Source organism: Eretmochelys imbricata, chromosome 1, assembly GCF_965152235.1.
Source record: "Eretmochelys imbricata isolate rEreImb1 chromosome 1, rEreImb1.hap1, whole genome shotgun sequence".
In the NCBI taxonomy this organism is placed as follows: Eukaryota; Metazoa; Chordata; order Testudines; family Cheloniidae; genus Eretmochelys; species Eretmochelys imbricata.
Window position 1 is genome coordinate 42,254,228 of NC_135572.1, and position 15,243 is coordinate 42,269,470.

General features: G+C 41.5%; 1 protein-coding gene across 4 annotated transcripts in view; it reads right to left on the bottom strand.

Moving 5' to 3' along the window:
* Positions 1–15,243, bottom strand: part of MICU2 (mitochondrial calcium uptake 2) — a 257,427-nt gene that overhangs the window by 57,973 nt on the left and 184,211 nt on the right. For all 4 annotated transcript variants that reach the window (XM_077809361.1, XM_077809369.1, XM_077809352.1 and 1 more), the window contains 2 exons: positions 4,730–4,761; positions 4,559–4,634 (listed from right to left, as the gene is read on the bottom strand). In XM_077809361.1, the coding sequence (XP_077665487.1) occupies positions 4,559–4,634; positions 4,730–4,761 (108 nt within the window). The remainder of the gene's footprint in view (positions 1–4,558; positions 4,635–4,729; positions 4,762–15,243) is intronic.

Below are 15,243 nucleotides of genomic sequence, written 5' to 3' on the forward strand. Positions count from 1 at the left end.
ACTAGTGACTGAGAATGAAGGAGGGAGGACTTGCAGGAGAGAGATTAGGAGTGCTGCTTTTGCCATGTTGACTCTGTGAGCAGTCAGCATAGTAAAATAGGTAAAAAAAAAAAAAAAAAAGATAAAAATAGCAAAAAGATGTAAAATATTTCTGATTGTTTTTCCACGCCAACCTCAGTGACTTTAAACAAAGCCATGATATGTTTGATATTCTATGACTGATTATACTGAAGTCAACATATACCTGGCTGACTCGAAGCAGATTTTTACCATGGAATCATTTCCAAGAGAATTCATCTCACAGTAATATGACTTCACTTTTATTACTTTTATACAGATTTGACCACTTTACCTGATGCAAAACTGAACTGAGTTCTTCTTTGTGAAACTTTTTATTCTGAAGAGATTATTGACATTTATTCATTTTCAAGTTTACATTTAATAGGTGCAGTAGAGAAGGTTTTTTTAAAACAATTTGTAAATATTATTGGTATATATGTAGACTCTATCAGAATTAAAGGATAAATGCTGCACACATTACTTAATTCTTATGCCTCAGCCAATTACAACCAGATTCCTTTATTCTGGATTAGTAACCATGTTATATTTTCCTTGTATTAAGGAAAAATCTCCACAGTCAAAGTGCTAAGATTATAAAAGAATAAGTGTGGTTAATAAATAAAATAGTCTTAATAAAATATAAACAAAATATATCCACAAGAACGTGAAGTTAATTTTAAAACTGTCCACTAGAAGGCAGAATCTCCTAGCTTTCTATTCTGCAATCTGAACCAATGATAGTTTTATTGAATATTTAAATAACCCTTTGATGGTAGAAATAAGCAACCTAAATTGTGCCTTCAAACAGTTGTAGATTATTAGTTCCAGGCACTTGTCAAAGTACTATTTTGTATTTTTATTTTAAAAAATATTTATAGCTTTATACATATGAAACTGAATTCAGAGACAGAATGGAGGTTTGGTGGACCAAATACCGAGCATGCTTCTATGGCAGCGGTTCCCAAACTGTGGGTTGTGACTCAAAATGGGGTCACACTATCAGCAGATGGGGTTGTGGCAATTCCTTCTGTGCAGAGGACACCATTTTGCTCCGCAACATGACCTCATATGTATAATGCATGTGAGGTCACGATGCACAGAGGATACCATTTTACATTACAAACTGGCATTCTCTGAACAGCATGACCTCGCACGCACATTACGTACAAGGTCACACTGGGCAGAGGACATCCTCCCTCCGGTGTGAGCTCACACATAGGGTGCATACAAGGTCATACACATTGTGTGGAGGATAGGGTGACCAGATGTCCTTATTTTATAGGGACAGTCCCGATACTCAGATAGGGCCTGTGCGGAGACTTTGGGTCGCTCTCTCAGAGTAACTTAGTTTGTGGGTGTTTGTTGCTGATGGATTGGTTAATTACTCCCTTACTTGGCATTCTCAATTTCTTTGCCTGTTTCCTTCCCTTTGCTCCTAAAAAGGACAGGGATAAATTAAAAGAAAGTGGTGTTAATCTTTATTTGCTGGTCCTGGATTCCCTGTTATAAAAATGTAATATCCTAGAGGCTGGAGTAACTGTTACTAGTTTATACTCCCAGCCTCTAAGTGGCGGCACTACAGAAGAATCCAGGGACTGCTGGTCCTAAGGGGTTGGGCTGGGGGCGGGGAAGAGTGAGTATTACTGAGGTCCTGTCTGAACAGGAAAGAATAAGGGATTCGACCACCCTTGGAAATCAGGGATGCCAAAGAACCAGAGGGTACATTGTCAAGTAATGGAAAGCGTAGGGGACTATTTCCTGGCGCAAGTGCTAGAGGAGCCAACTGGGGGGGGCGCTTTTCTTGACCTGCTGCTCACAAACCGGGTAGAATTAGTGGGGGAAGCAAAAGTGGATGGGAATCTGGGAGGCAGTGACCATGAGTTGGTTGAGTTCAGGATCCTGACGCAGGGAAGAAAGGTAAGCAGCAGGATACGGACCCTGGACTTCAGGAAAGCAGACTTCGACTCCCTCAGGGAACGGATGGCCAGGATCCCCTGGGGGACTAACTTGAAGGGGAAAGGATTCCAGGAGAGCTGGCTGTATTTCAAGGAATCCCTGTTGAGGTTACAGGGACAAACCATCCCAATGAGTCGAAAGAATAGTAAATATGGCAGGCGACCAGCTTGGCTTAATGGTGAAATCCTAGCGGATCTTAAACATAAAAAAGAAGCTTACAAGAAGTGGAAGGTTGGACATATGACCAGGGAAGAGTATAAAAATATTGCTCAGGCATGTAGGAATGAAATCAGGAGGGCCAAATCGCACCTGGAGCTGCAGCTAGCGAGAGATGTCAAGAGTAACAAGAAGGGTTTTTTCAGGTATGTTGGAAACAAAAAGAAAGCTAAGGAAAGTGTGGGCCCCTTACTGAATGAGGGAGGCAACCTAGTGACAGAGGATGTGGAAAAAGCTAATGTACTCAATGCTTTTTTTGCCTCTGTTTTCACTAACAAGGTCAGCTCCCAGACTGCTGCGCTGGGCATCACAAAATGGGGAAGAGATGGCCAGCCCTCTGTGGAGATAGAGGTGGTTAGGGACTATTTAGAAAAGCTGGACGTGCACAAGTCCATGGGGCCGGACGAGTTGCATCCGAGAGTGCTGAAGGAATTGGTGGCTGTGATTGCAGAGCCATTGGCCATTATCTTTGAAAACTCGTGGCGAACCGGGGAAGTCCCGGATGACTGGAAAAAGGCTAATGTAGTGCCAATCTTTAAAAAAGGGAAGAAGGAGGATCCTGGGAACTACAGGCCAGTCAGCCTCACCTCAGTCCCTGGAAAAATCATGGAGCAGGTCCTCAAAGAATCAATTCTGATGCACTTGCATGAGAGGAAAGTGATCAGGAACAGCCAGCATGGATTCACCAAGGGAAGGTCATGCCTGACTAATCTAATCGCCTTTTATGATGAGATTACTGTGGATGAAGGGAAAGCAGTGGATGTATTGTTTCTTGACTTTAGCAAAGCTTTTGACACGGTCTCCCACACTATTCTTGTCAGCAAGTTAAGGAAGTATGGGCTGGATGAATGCACTATAAGGTGGGTAGAAAGCTGGCTAGATTGTCGGGCTCAACGGGTAGTGATCAATGGCTCCATGTCTAGTTGGCAGCCGGTATCAAGTGGAGTGCCCCAAGGGTCGGTCCTGGGGCCGGTTTTGTTCAATATCGTCATAAATGATCTGGAGGATGGTGTGGATTGCACTCTCAGCAAATTTGCGGATGATACTGAACTGGGAGGAGTGGTAGATACGCTGGAGGGGAGGGATAGGATACAGAAGGACCTAGACAAATTGGAGGATTGGGCCAAAAGAAATCTGATGAGGTTCAATAAGGATAAGTGCAGGGTCCTGCACTTAGGATGGAAGAATCCAATGCACCGCTACAGACTAGGGACCGAATGGCTAGGCAGCAGTTCTGCAGAAAAGGACCTAGGGGTGACAGTGGACGAGAAGCTGGATATGAGTCAGCAGTGTGCCCTTGTTGCCAAGAAGGCCAATGGCATTTTGGGATGTATAAGTAGGGACATAGCGAGCAGATCGAGGGACGTGATCGTTCCCCTCTATTCGACATTGGTGAGGCCTCATCTGGAGTACTGTGTCCAGTTTTGGGCCCCACACTACAAGAAGGATGTGGATAAATTGGAGAGAGTCCAGCGAAGGGCAACAAAAATGATTAGCGGTCTAGAACACATGACTTATGAGGAGAGGCTGAGGGAGCTGGGATTGTTTAGCCTGCAGAAGAGAAGAATGAGGGGGGATTTGAGCTGGGGATTTCAACTACCTGAAAGGGGGTTCCAAAGAGGATGGCTCTAGACTGTTCTCAATGGTAGCAGATGACAGAACGAGGAGTAATGGTCTCAAGTTGCAGTGGGGGAGGTTTAGATTGGATATTAGGAAAAACTTTTTCACTAAGAGGGTGGTGAAACACTGGAATGCGTTACCTAGGGAGGTGGTAGAATCTCCTTCCTTAGAGGTTTTTAAGGTCAGGCTTCACAAAGCCCTGGCTGGGATGATTTAACTGGGAATTGGTCCTGCTTCGAGCAGGGGGTTGGACTAGATGACCTTCAGGGGTCCCTTCCAACCCTGATATTCTATGATTCTATGATTCTAAGTATGATTTTTATCCAAGGTTTCTTTTCTATAAATTTTAAGTGCATCCAAATTACACAAAATCTATCCAACAACCTGTTGGGGTTAAACAAACAAAAGCCTACTTTGGGCTACAACCCATCCTTCTAGTAACTGGCTGTAGAGATCTGCCTCCTCCATAGGCAGCGTCAGCTAGGTGTTTTTACAGAATTTCCTGGTGTCCTAGGAATGCCTGAATGGGTCTTCAATTCCCAGCCCTGTTTCCTTGTCTTGAAAAGCTGAGAGAGATCTCAGCAGGGAGTTAACTTTTTGCTAGCTGGAAATCAAGTTGAGCTTGTAGAACCTTCTTTAAAATACATTCACATACATAATTAGGTCCAAAAATATAAGATGTACTTTCAGTACCAAAATGTGCTACCTTTATCGCCGAGGTCTCTAAAAAAGGTTGGTCCTGCTTTAGCCTTTGTGACGTTTACCAGTGCAGCATCTACCTCCTTCAAACACACAAATAAAAAAAATCAGTTGTGAAATAGAGTTTTAGTAACAGAAGGAATGAGAGTTCTTTTTGAGAACAGAACATTTTGCTTACCTTTTTTGTCAGTTTCTTGGCCATTGCTGTACCTGTAATAATAATAAAAAAATCATCATTCAGTAACAAACTCTGACTTGAAACTTTGATCTGTAGCATTTCTTCAGATTTTTATGAGAAAACGGTAAGTAATATGAAAGAGAATATTTTGTAGCTGGCAGTTTGTTTCTAATTCCCGCAATGATCAGGCAAGGACAATGTTCAAAAATAGTATGAAATAACCAGTTCAAATGTTCTTGCAACACAGATGAAACCACAAATGGCTTCAGGTATTTACTACTAGCTCAGCAGTGTGCTTTTGCATACACTGTGCTATAAATCCTTAAACTATTCATACACATATATGCACATAACATATATTGAAACAGAGTCAAGCAGTCAAAAGTTAGGAAATGCCAGAATTAAAGTTCTTTTAATGTAGTTTTTAAAAATCCAATTTCTTAGGTTTTTAAAAAAGCAAACTGAAAAAACAAATTTCATCGCATGGAACCATACTGACCCCCACAGGTCATCCGCAGGGCCCCCATTCCCATATCTTCACCTGAGTAACTAGTTTCAGTATTAGGCTGCTCTCCTCTATGTGAACCATCCACTACAGGCAGGGGTGGGCAAACTTTTTGGCCTGAGGGCCATATCAGGGTTCCAGAACTGTATGGAGGGCCAGGTAGGGAAGGCTGTGCCTCCCCAAACAGCCTGACTGCCCCCAGGGATCCCCTGCCCCTTATCCAACCCCCTGTTCCCCACCCCCTTACCATGCTGCTCAGAGCCACATGTCTGGCAGCCGCTCTGCCAAGCCGGAGCCAGCCACACTGCAGCGTTGCCCGGACAGAGCTCGCAGCCCCGCCACCCAGAGCACTGGCAGCATGGCAAGCTGAGGCTGTGGGGGAGGGGAGACAGTACAGGAGGGGCTGGGGGCTAGCCTCCCCGGCGGGGAGCTCAAGGGTCGGGCAGGATGGGGCCACGGGCCGTAGTTTGCCTACCTCTGCACTACAGGGGAATGTGACACATATCTAGCCAGTGGAAAGCACAGTGATACTCTTGACAGCTGTGAAATAGAGATGGAGACACATCTGGGTTCAGTTCTAGGTTCTGGAGGGAAGTATGTTCCAGTGGTTTAGATCTTTCTGCCCTTGTCACCTCAGGCTGTTCCTGTCCTTGCAATGTTTCTATACCCTCTGTAACTCCTGTCCCTGCCCCTATCCCTGTCGGGCTCCTATTGCTCCCAGTTTACCTCTGTCTCCCTTCTTTCCCACCCCCTTACTTCTAATTCTTTTCAATACAAGTCAGGTTGCTTCCTCCTCCTCCATGCTGCCTGGGTGCTAGCAGAGAGCATTGAGAACACAGGAGAGTCTTCCTGTTATTGGTTCTGGTACTTAGTGCCACAGTGACTTCAGACAAGGGGGAGGAACAATTCGAGGTAAAGACCCACTCAGTTCCCGGAGTCCTAGGATGGAGCATGCTCAGTTGTTCTGTGAGGACTGTGTATGTGAAGTTCAGTTGGCAATAGCTGCTATGTGAGCATGGAGCACACTAGTGCAGACAGAATCTTTGACGAATAATGATGGTGGCCTCTAATAAACTATTGAGCATGTGCTAACTACAATTGTCAGAGGCTTATAACTTGGCCAAATATGGGTGGATTTTCACAGGAATAGCAAAAGGTAACAGTACAACCCCACAGGCAAATTTCAAGTGCCTGCTTCAAATCACTGAGGTGCTAAAACTTCTCCATGAAATGGTCATATGACTTTTTTTTTAAAAAATATGTGGATAAAATAATGCATTTCCCCTATCCTTGTTATTTGAAACAGTAGAACCATTTTTGCTGAAAAACTTTCCCAAAAAATTCAGCCAATAGCTGCCATAGAACATTTCAAAGTTATAAACTACTGAAATTCTGGTATTTTTTTATAGAAAAAGTTTGGGGCCCTCAGCTATAGGTGTTGCTACTCAGACCACCTTATTTATTTATACATATGAATATCAGTGTATGTATAAGTGTATTATACACAGAAAGACAAGGTGGGTGAAAGAATATCTTTTATTGGACCAACTTTTGTAGCTTGTTAACACTCTTCCAGTCATATAGGGGAAAGAAAGGGAGAGAGGGAAAAAAAGACAGTGTGGGGGTAGTGTTAGTGGTTTACAGATTGTTGTTATAAGCCATAAATCCAGTATCTTTATTCAGTCCAGAATTTTTAGTGTCTAGCAAAGTTATGAATTTAAGCTCCCAGGCTCATCTTTTGAAGTTGTTGTGCAGATTCCCTTGAGAATGAGAACTGAGAGATCACATATGGAGTGATAATTTTGTGAAAAGTGTTTGCCCATGGGTGTTTTTGTCTTTCATCAATTTCCTGAGAGAGTTCATTTGAGAGCATAGTGATTGTATGGTTTCACGCACACAGTTGTTCTTCAGGCATGTAGTACACTGGATGAGGTACACCAAAGGTTGTGATAGGCATGTATAGGAGGACCCATGGATCTTGAATGTTATGTTGTGTGGGGGTGTTGATCATTATAGTAGTGGAGGTATGTCTACAGCAGGGGTAGTCTATTTTTTGCCAAGGTCCAAATTTCTTGGTGAAGATAAAGTCAAGGTTCAGACTCCAGAGAAAATAATAAAAAATAACAAGTAAAATAAAAAGATTTCAGGGTCTGTTCAAAAGCATCTGGTGGTTTGAATTTGGCCAATGCTCTGCCTATTGACTACCCCTGGTCTACAGGCTTTACATGTGTTGTTCTGGCAGGGTCTGGTATGGCTTTCAGTTTGTGTCCCCTAGTCTGTGGGGAGTTTGCTTCTGATGATGAAGTTGGAGAGACTGGGTCAGGGGGAGTAGTATTTGAAGGCCAGAAGAGGTGGTTCAGGACAGATTTCTTTCAGATATGGTCCCCATTGAGTATGGGTTGTATTTATTTGATGATACATCATATGGGTTGCAGTGTGTGGTCAAAGGGGCTTTTATTTCTGTATTGAAGCAGGTTCTCTCAGCTATTTGGATGGCCCGTTCCATCATGCAATCTACTTCTGTGGTGGAATGTCCCTGTTTGGTCAAAGGCGTTTTTGAGTGTATTAAGGTATATAACCCGGACTTTCTCCTCAGAGTACATTCTGTGGTATCTGAGTGCCTGGCTGAAGATAAGAGATTTCTTGGTGTGTTTGGGGTGGTTACTGGATCTGTGAAGATAAGTGTGGTGATCTGTGGGTTTCTTGTCGATAGTCGTCTGCAGGGTTCCACTGCTGAAGATGATATCCATCGAAGAACACCAGTTACAGAAAAGGTAACTGTCTTTTCTTCTTCGAGTGCTTGCTCATGTCCATTCCATATTAGGTGACTCCAAAGCAGTATCCCTGGAGGTGGGTAGGAGTTCACAGATGTGTAGATTGCAACACAGCTCTGCCAAACCCAGCGTCATCCCTGGCCTGCCGAGTGATGGCATAACAAGCTGTGAACGTGTGAACAGAGGACCAAATTGCGACTCTACAGATGTCGTGGATAGGGATGTGCGTCCCCTGGCTGAGTCCCATTCAGGACTAGAACTTCAAGAACTACTACTAAGGATAACTAATTCAACTATTAACAATATACAACTATATTACAGGTTTTTCAAAATTCTCAAGAACGAAGAACAAAACTAGCCAAAGCAACAGACGTTCCAGCACCATCACTGACGGCAAGGAGGAACTGAGGGTGGGGGGAACTGGCAGCGCCCCTTGTACAGCGCCATGCAGGTGCCAATCCAGCGGATCCCAGGGTCAGTCCCCAATGGATACTGCTGAGGGAAAAACTTCCGGCACCAGTGCATGTGGTGAACACACACCCCTAATATGGAATGGACATGAGCAAGCACTCAAAGAACCACCAAGGATCAGAAGCTGAATACTAGAGCCAACGGGTGCGCCAGAGATTTGGTCAGGAAGTGGAGACAGGGTGTCAAAGATGGAGAAGGGAAAGGGCTGAAGTGGGCACAAGAGCAGATGGGGCAGGAGCAAATGCAGCTGCAGGCAGGGAATGTGTTGAGTAGCCAGTGAGCTCTGGCTGTTGCTGGGTTAAATAGTAGTTAGTTCTGTCCCTCCACCAATCAGGAACTGCAGTCAGTTAGGCAGCCCCTGTTAGGATCAGCTGTGTTCAGTGTGTTGCTAGGAGACTGCCCCTACTGCAGCTGGCTCCCTGACAGGCACAGAGCTGGCCTCACAGTGCTTAGCTCAGCAACTTTGTCACAGGTGATTCTCTTATGCTGTTACAGGAATCATTTGCTGAAAACTGGTCAAACATGTTTCAGAGTAACAGCCGTGTTAGTCTGTATTCGCAAAAAGAAAAGGAGTACTTGTAGCACCTTAGAGACTAACCAATTTATTTGAGCATGAGCTTTCGTGAGCTACAGCTCACTTCATCAGATGCATACCGTGGAAACTGCAGCAGATATTATATACACACAGAGATCATGAAACAATACCTCCTCCCACCCCACTGTCCTGCTGGTAATATCAGCTATCACCAGCAGGACAGTGGGGTGGGAGGAGGTATTGTTTCATGATCTCTGTGTGTATATAATAACTGCTGCAGTTTCCACGGTATGCATTCGATGAAGTGAGATGTAGCTCACGAAAGCTCATGCTCAAATAAATTGGTTAGTCTCTAAGGTGCCACAAGTACTCCTTTTCTTTTTGGTCAAACATGCTGATTTAGTGTTCTAATTATAATGATAAATTATGCTAGGCATGATTAGTAAGGATCCCCACTATAATGTCCATAATACAACAGGGCATCTTAAATCATGGAAGTTGGAAGCTGCAGACCAGGTAACAGTTTATGTATTTTATCGTTTGAAAATAAAAAAAATGTATCCAGGTGATGACTGTTTCCAGTAGATTTTTTTCATCTGAATGGTGCTGCAGAAAAGATGGGTGGGCAGGCAGGCTGATGAACTTGTCTATTAAGAAAGGACAGCTTTTAGCAGCCAAACTGGACATGTAAGCAGAATGGCCAGGGAAGAAGAGTGACATCAACTGAGGTTGGGGGAGAGAAACTGAGCAGCCAAACCGGGAAGGAAGATATGAATTGTGAAGGGCAGGAAAGAGAACAACATGAAGTAAAGAGAAAGACAGCAGGAGACGGGGGTTTGAGAAGCAAATGAAAACATTTTACCACTATTCTTAGTACAGGAAATGCTGCAAATACTGGGTGTAGTAATGCTGATTTCTTTGGTTTAATGGCATCCACTATAAATAGGTTTAAAAAAATCTACATTGTTACAATTTATTCAAATTAATGTGGTTTACTGAATCACAGATAGTAAGCAAAAATTTATGGAAAGTAGTAACCTTGTTGAATAGAAATTTCAAATTATTCATTATTAGTTTTTATATGGTCATGTGATTAGAATAGTCTATTACAATAAAGATTTTAAGGCCCTTTTAACAACAAACTACATACAGGAGTCTCCTTTCAAAAAAATTTAAAAATATTTTATAAGATTTCAATCCAGTTATCCTTTTAACACAGTAGCCATACACATCATTTGGAAAACAAGCTTAAACCAATGACTAAATTTCACATAGAGAAATACTGTAACTACTATTGTAGTTTTCATAATATTTCTTACACACTGGTTTAGCCCTTAGTGCTTGTCCTTGTTATTGATTCAGTTTCTCGCAAGGAGTTCCCTTTGGAATTCTAACAAGGCCAGCTTTGTTAATATCATGCACTCGCCCATCAAATGTGTGGCTCTCTGAAGAACAAGGTCTTCTAACGCCTTGTCTACATTGGTTAGGGAAACAATGCTAGTTCCTGTCTAGCAAGAGCCATGCTTCAACATGGTTTGCTAGAGAGGTGCCAACAGTTTCCCTAACCAGTGCAGACGAGGCCTTAAAACATGCCATTAATAGGATTTATTTTAAAAAGGGGCCCCTTGCATCCTTAAAAGATTATGGGGACATGTTAAAGATATCATTCCTGGCACTTGACAATATATACCAAGACCCAACTCTGTCTGAGGAATACAGGTGGGAATATAACTAGAACCTATTTGTTGAGTAGCAAAACTTATGAATGCAGTTTTCTGCAACTTTAGTCGAATTCAAAAACAGTGTATTTTTATACATACCCACAAATCAAAGATTAGAAAATTCATTTACAGTAATAAGACTAATCAGTGCCTTAAAACGTAATTTTGAATTTTTATTTTTATGAGCATGGAAGAATGGAAAATACCTCTTTTGCTACAGATCTTCCAAGCCCATGATGGAATTTTGGCTCAGGAAATAAACTGAAAGTTTTTTAAGTCCCCTCCTATCTAAGAGATTCCATCATCTGATTTTCCCTATTTACAGTGGATCTACAAAGCAGCAATCAGGTACAAGCACATCTTGTTATAGGCAAAGGGACATTTTAGCTTTACGAGTGAAGCTGCATTAAAAAACATCAAGTACATAAGAGTAAAAAAAATGTATTTGCCTCCAGCCAAGAAAATGTAGTTAGTTGACAACCATAGGTAAGAAAACACTACCAAGAGCAGCTACTTCAGTTTTAATTTGCCATAGGCAAGCACGGTCTTTTGTCATGTACATTTTTGACAATAGAAATGTTTCCATCATCTATCATCTCTTTACACTAACATGCAGAATGAATTTGACATCAGTGCTAGGATTAGCATTGGAACAGTACGGAATTAAACAAGTACACGCTTGCACTCAGTAACACCTATTACTTTCACAGGGTTAGAAAAGGCTTAAAACTGACAAAACTGATAAAAGGTATTATCAGAGTAAAAGAATCTTATGAACAAAATCACTAACATCTCCCATTTTGATGATAAAAATCAAAAGCCGAAGTGGGAAACTTAACTCACACACCGAACAAAGCTGAATTTTTCATGTCTGTATATTTATTTGTTTTTAAATAAGGAAAATTCCATGCAAACTAAAAAAATATATAAAACCCCACCATACACTAAGTGCCATGTCTTCAATTTAGAACAATTGCCCAACAGATATTTTTGTTCAGGAAATTAACAGACTACCATCACCTTGACTTAGCAAAGTTACTGAGAAAATTTTAGTAGGATGCCATTTTGGCAATATTTCAGACACAGCAACACCTAGCTTAGAAAAAATAACCAACAAGATTTCTCTCTCAAAATCTGCTTTTTAGTTGTTGCCTCCCCTGCTACTTTTGTTGGCGTTTGGCAAATGCAATATCTCATCAGCATTCATCACATGTTACAGCTTCTTCTCTAAAGAATAAAGAGAGCAGGATTAATTGAAGTTACAATAGCATTAACTCAGGCTCTGATCCTGCAATCTGTTCTCCATAGGCGTGGTCTCTGAAGTGGTGTGGAGTCCCACTGCAGTGGGGTCTGCACAAATTCAGAGGTCAGAGTATGTGGATCAGATTCCAGGATTGGGACCTAATTAAAACATTTACTTTACTAAATCAAGGTTAAAATTAGCCTAAAAGCATGGGAACATCACATTACTCTGACCTATTGGCTTTGGGCCTTCAGATAAACAGGGAGTTTTCAAAAATAGCATATTATTTTTCATTGTTATTCAGAATAAAATCAACAAATTTTACGTAGTATTTATTCACAATGACAGTAGTCGCAATAGCTGTTCCCCTCACCCTCTTGTAAATTAGAAATACTAACACTTTCCACAAAGTGGCATGAAATCACTGCTAAAATGTGGGTGGATGTGGTTATATTTGTGTGTACACACTTATACACACACAAAGTATTTATTGCACATATGGTGTGCATTTATGTTTTTATTTCACACTTTGATAGCAGGGGACTGGACTCAATGACCCATGAAAGCCCTTCCAGTCATTTGTTCCTAGGATAGACAAAGATGCCAGTTGGCCACATATGACAGAACATATTTTAGTACTATTGCTCTCTTCACTGGTTAACTACTGACGGGTTAACAACTGATTAAACCACATCACATGACCAATCTGGTGCAGTGTTTTTGCTTTTCTCCTATTTGGCTGGGATTGAGACTTGAGAACATGCGCTGGGTAGACAAGTTAAAACAAGGGTGAATTTTGTGGGATGGTTCCTGACGGTATGCTAGGGCAGTCCTTAACTCCCACACTGAGAAGTCTCTCTACTTTTTGTCCATGAGACCCTCAGTTTGGGGATTACTTTTGGACGCCCTCACCTCAAACTAATTCTACTTATGCAGGGAGCAACCAAAACACTTAGTTTCATGAAGCTCTGGTAATGTGACTGCAACCATTCATCTTCGATCTAGATCTTATTGTGTTCTATCATCATGATAGAATATGTGCATATGTTCACTCTAGCAGATGACCTGTGTCTTAGTAACTGGATAGAGGCATTGACCTAAATTTACAAGAGTGACTAATGATTGTGGTGCCTAAATTACTGGGTGCCCAACTTGAGACATGTAAAAGGGGCCTGATTTTCAGAGAGTATGGGCTCAGCATATAATTATTTTCAGTACACACAAAACTTTGAAAAAAATCCAATCTGCTGTCATGTGCTCCTGGGAAATTCACCTAAAGATGGGCAGTGTCAGGATACGTCTACACTTTGAGCTGGGAATATGATTCCCAACTCAAGCAGACTCTCTTAAGCTACCTGTCATCAAGCTAGTGTTCTAAAAATAGAACGTAGCCACAGCAGCATGAACAGTGGGAAAGGGTAGGCACTCAAGAGTGAGTGTCCATCAGAGACGACAGCCAGGTACTTGGGGCAGCTAGTCCCTCCAGCCACTTGCACTTTATATTTTTAGTGCACTAGCTTGATGACAACTAGACAAAATATGTCTCCTCAAGCTGGGACTCACACCCCAAACTCAAAGTGTAGACATATCCTTAGAACAAGGAAAAAAATTAACCTCAAGAAGAGAGGAAAAATGTTTTTGGGGTTAAGCCATAGGACTAAGACTCGGGAGAGCTGGATTTAATTCCTAGCTATCCCTCAGACATCTTATGTGAACTTGGACAACTCATAATCTCTCTGCCTGTTTTCCTGTAAAACAGAGACTATAATACTCCTTTGTCTGTCTTGTTTGTTTAGACTTTAAGCTCTTTGGGACAAGGTTTGTGTTACTATGTGTTTGTAACAGTGTCTGCCACAACAGAAACAAAGTTATGAATGGTGGCTCTAGGTTATATTGTAATAGAAAGAAAAGTCAGGGATCAACAATTTATTCTTTAAAATCTACTTTTGAAAGACTCATCTGGGGAGAGTACTAGGCTAAAAACATCTTAAAGAAAAATCAAAGACTCTTATGGAGTCAGTCTACAAGTCCTGATCAGCTGTGAAAAATCCTGAAAAGACAATATCTGATCAATAAATAAGACAGCAGGGTTAAAATAATGAGTTAAGAACCTAACTTTAGCTAGCAATCACTTACTGATGCCATGAATTGCCAAATGAAAAAGTAATTGATACAAGCCCTCGCCATCAACTGAATTGGCAACTTTGAATTAAAACCAAATATAACCAATGGAATGGCTGATTTAAAAAAAACAGAATATCAAAAGTTTCTGATATCATGATTTATAGAGCATGGTTTTGTATCTTTCAGAAACGTATATGAACATTATTTATTTAGTGCAATAGTTCCACTGAGGAAATAAGTATTAAATGCACACTCCCGGGTTGAGGCCAACTTTGGCAGATCTCCACTTCAGAGGAGCAGTTGCATCACAGCCCAGAAATACCAGAAGATTTCTTTATGAGTAAGGCCGCCTGGGATTAAGAGGGTGGGAAGCTGTTGCAGGGAGATAACATCAAAGGATAACATGATCTGTTAGGAAACTGCAACAGACCGAAATTTCCAGGAAAGCCCATTTTCATAAAATGCTAGAATATTTTGAAGAGATGGTAAGTTACCAACAATAATTAAGAATTCCAGAAATGATCAGTGGCTTTATGGTCATTAATCAGTCTATCTAGGTACATACTTGATTCTCATCTGAGCACCTCCCAAATGAAAAATGTTACAAACACATTCTCTCCTTTCTCTGCCTGTAAAGGTAGCCTGAAAGGTAAATTTATGTGTGCGTAAGTCTATGGGGAAAGTTTATTGTGAAAAGCTAAATTAAGATGTGGATTTTGTATTTAGTTCTGAATCTAGTGAAGTTAGTGGTCAGTTCTTATATCTTGCAGAAGTGAGTTCCACAGCATTGGTTCAGCTCCCCTGAAGGTTCTGTCTCATGCACTCAATATCTTTGACTCTACCCTGAAATAAAGTGGGAACAAATTCTATAGAGTTAAATATTGTTATGCTTTATATTATGTGTTCTACTTCTCTTATAACCAAAAACTAGTTTTGAGATCATTTTAACATAGGAGTACATGCTAGGAAAGGAACTACACACACACACACATCCACTGATCCATCTCAATCTGGTAGTGTCCAGAGGACCTGATGGGGGGGAAGGGGCAAGAGTTCCACTGTGCTAGGCATCGTATCTCAGATGCAGTCAACGAGATAGGAAGTAGATGTTCACAAAATGCCTCCAACCAAAATTTAAATT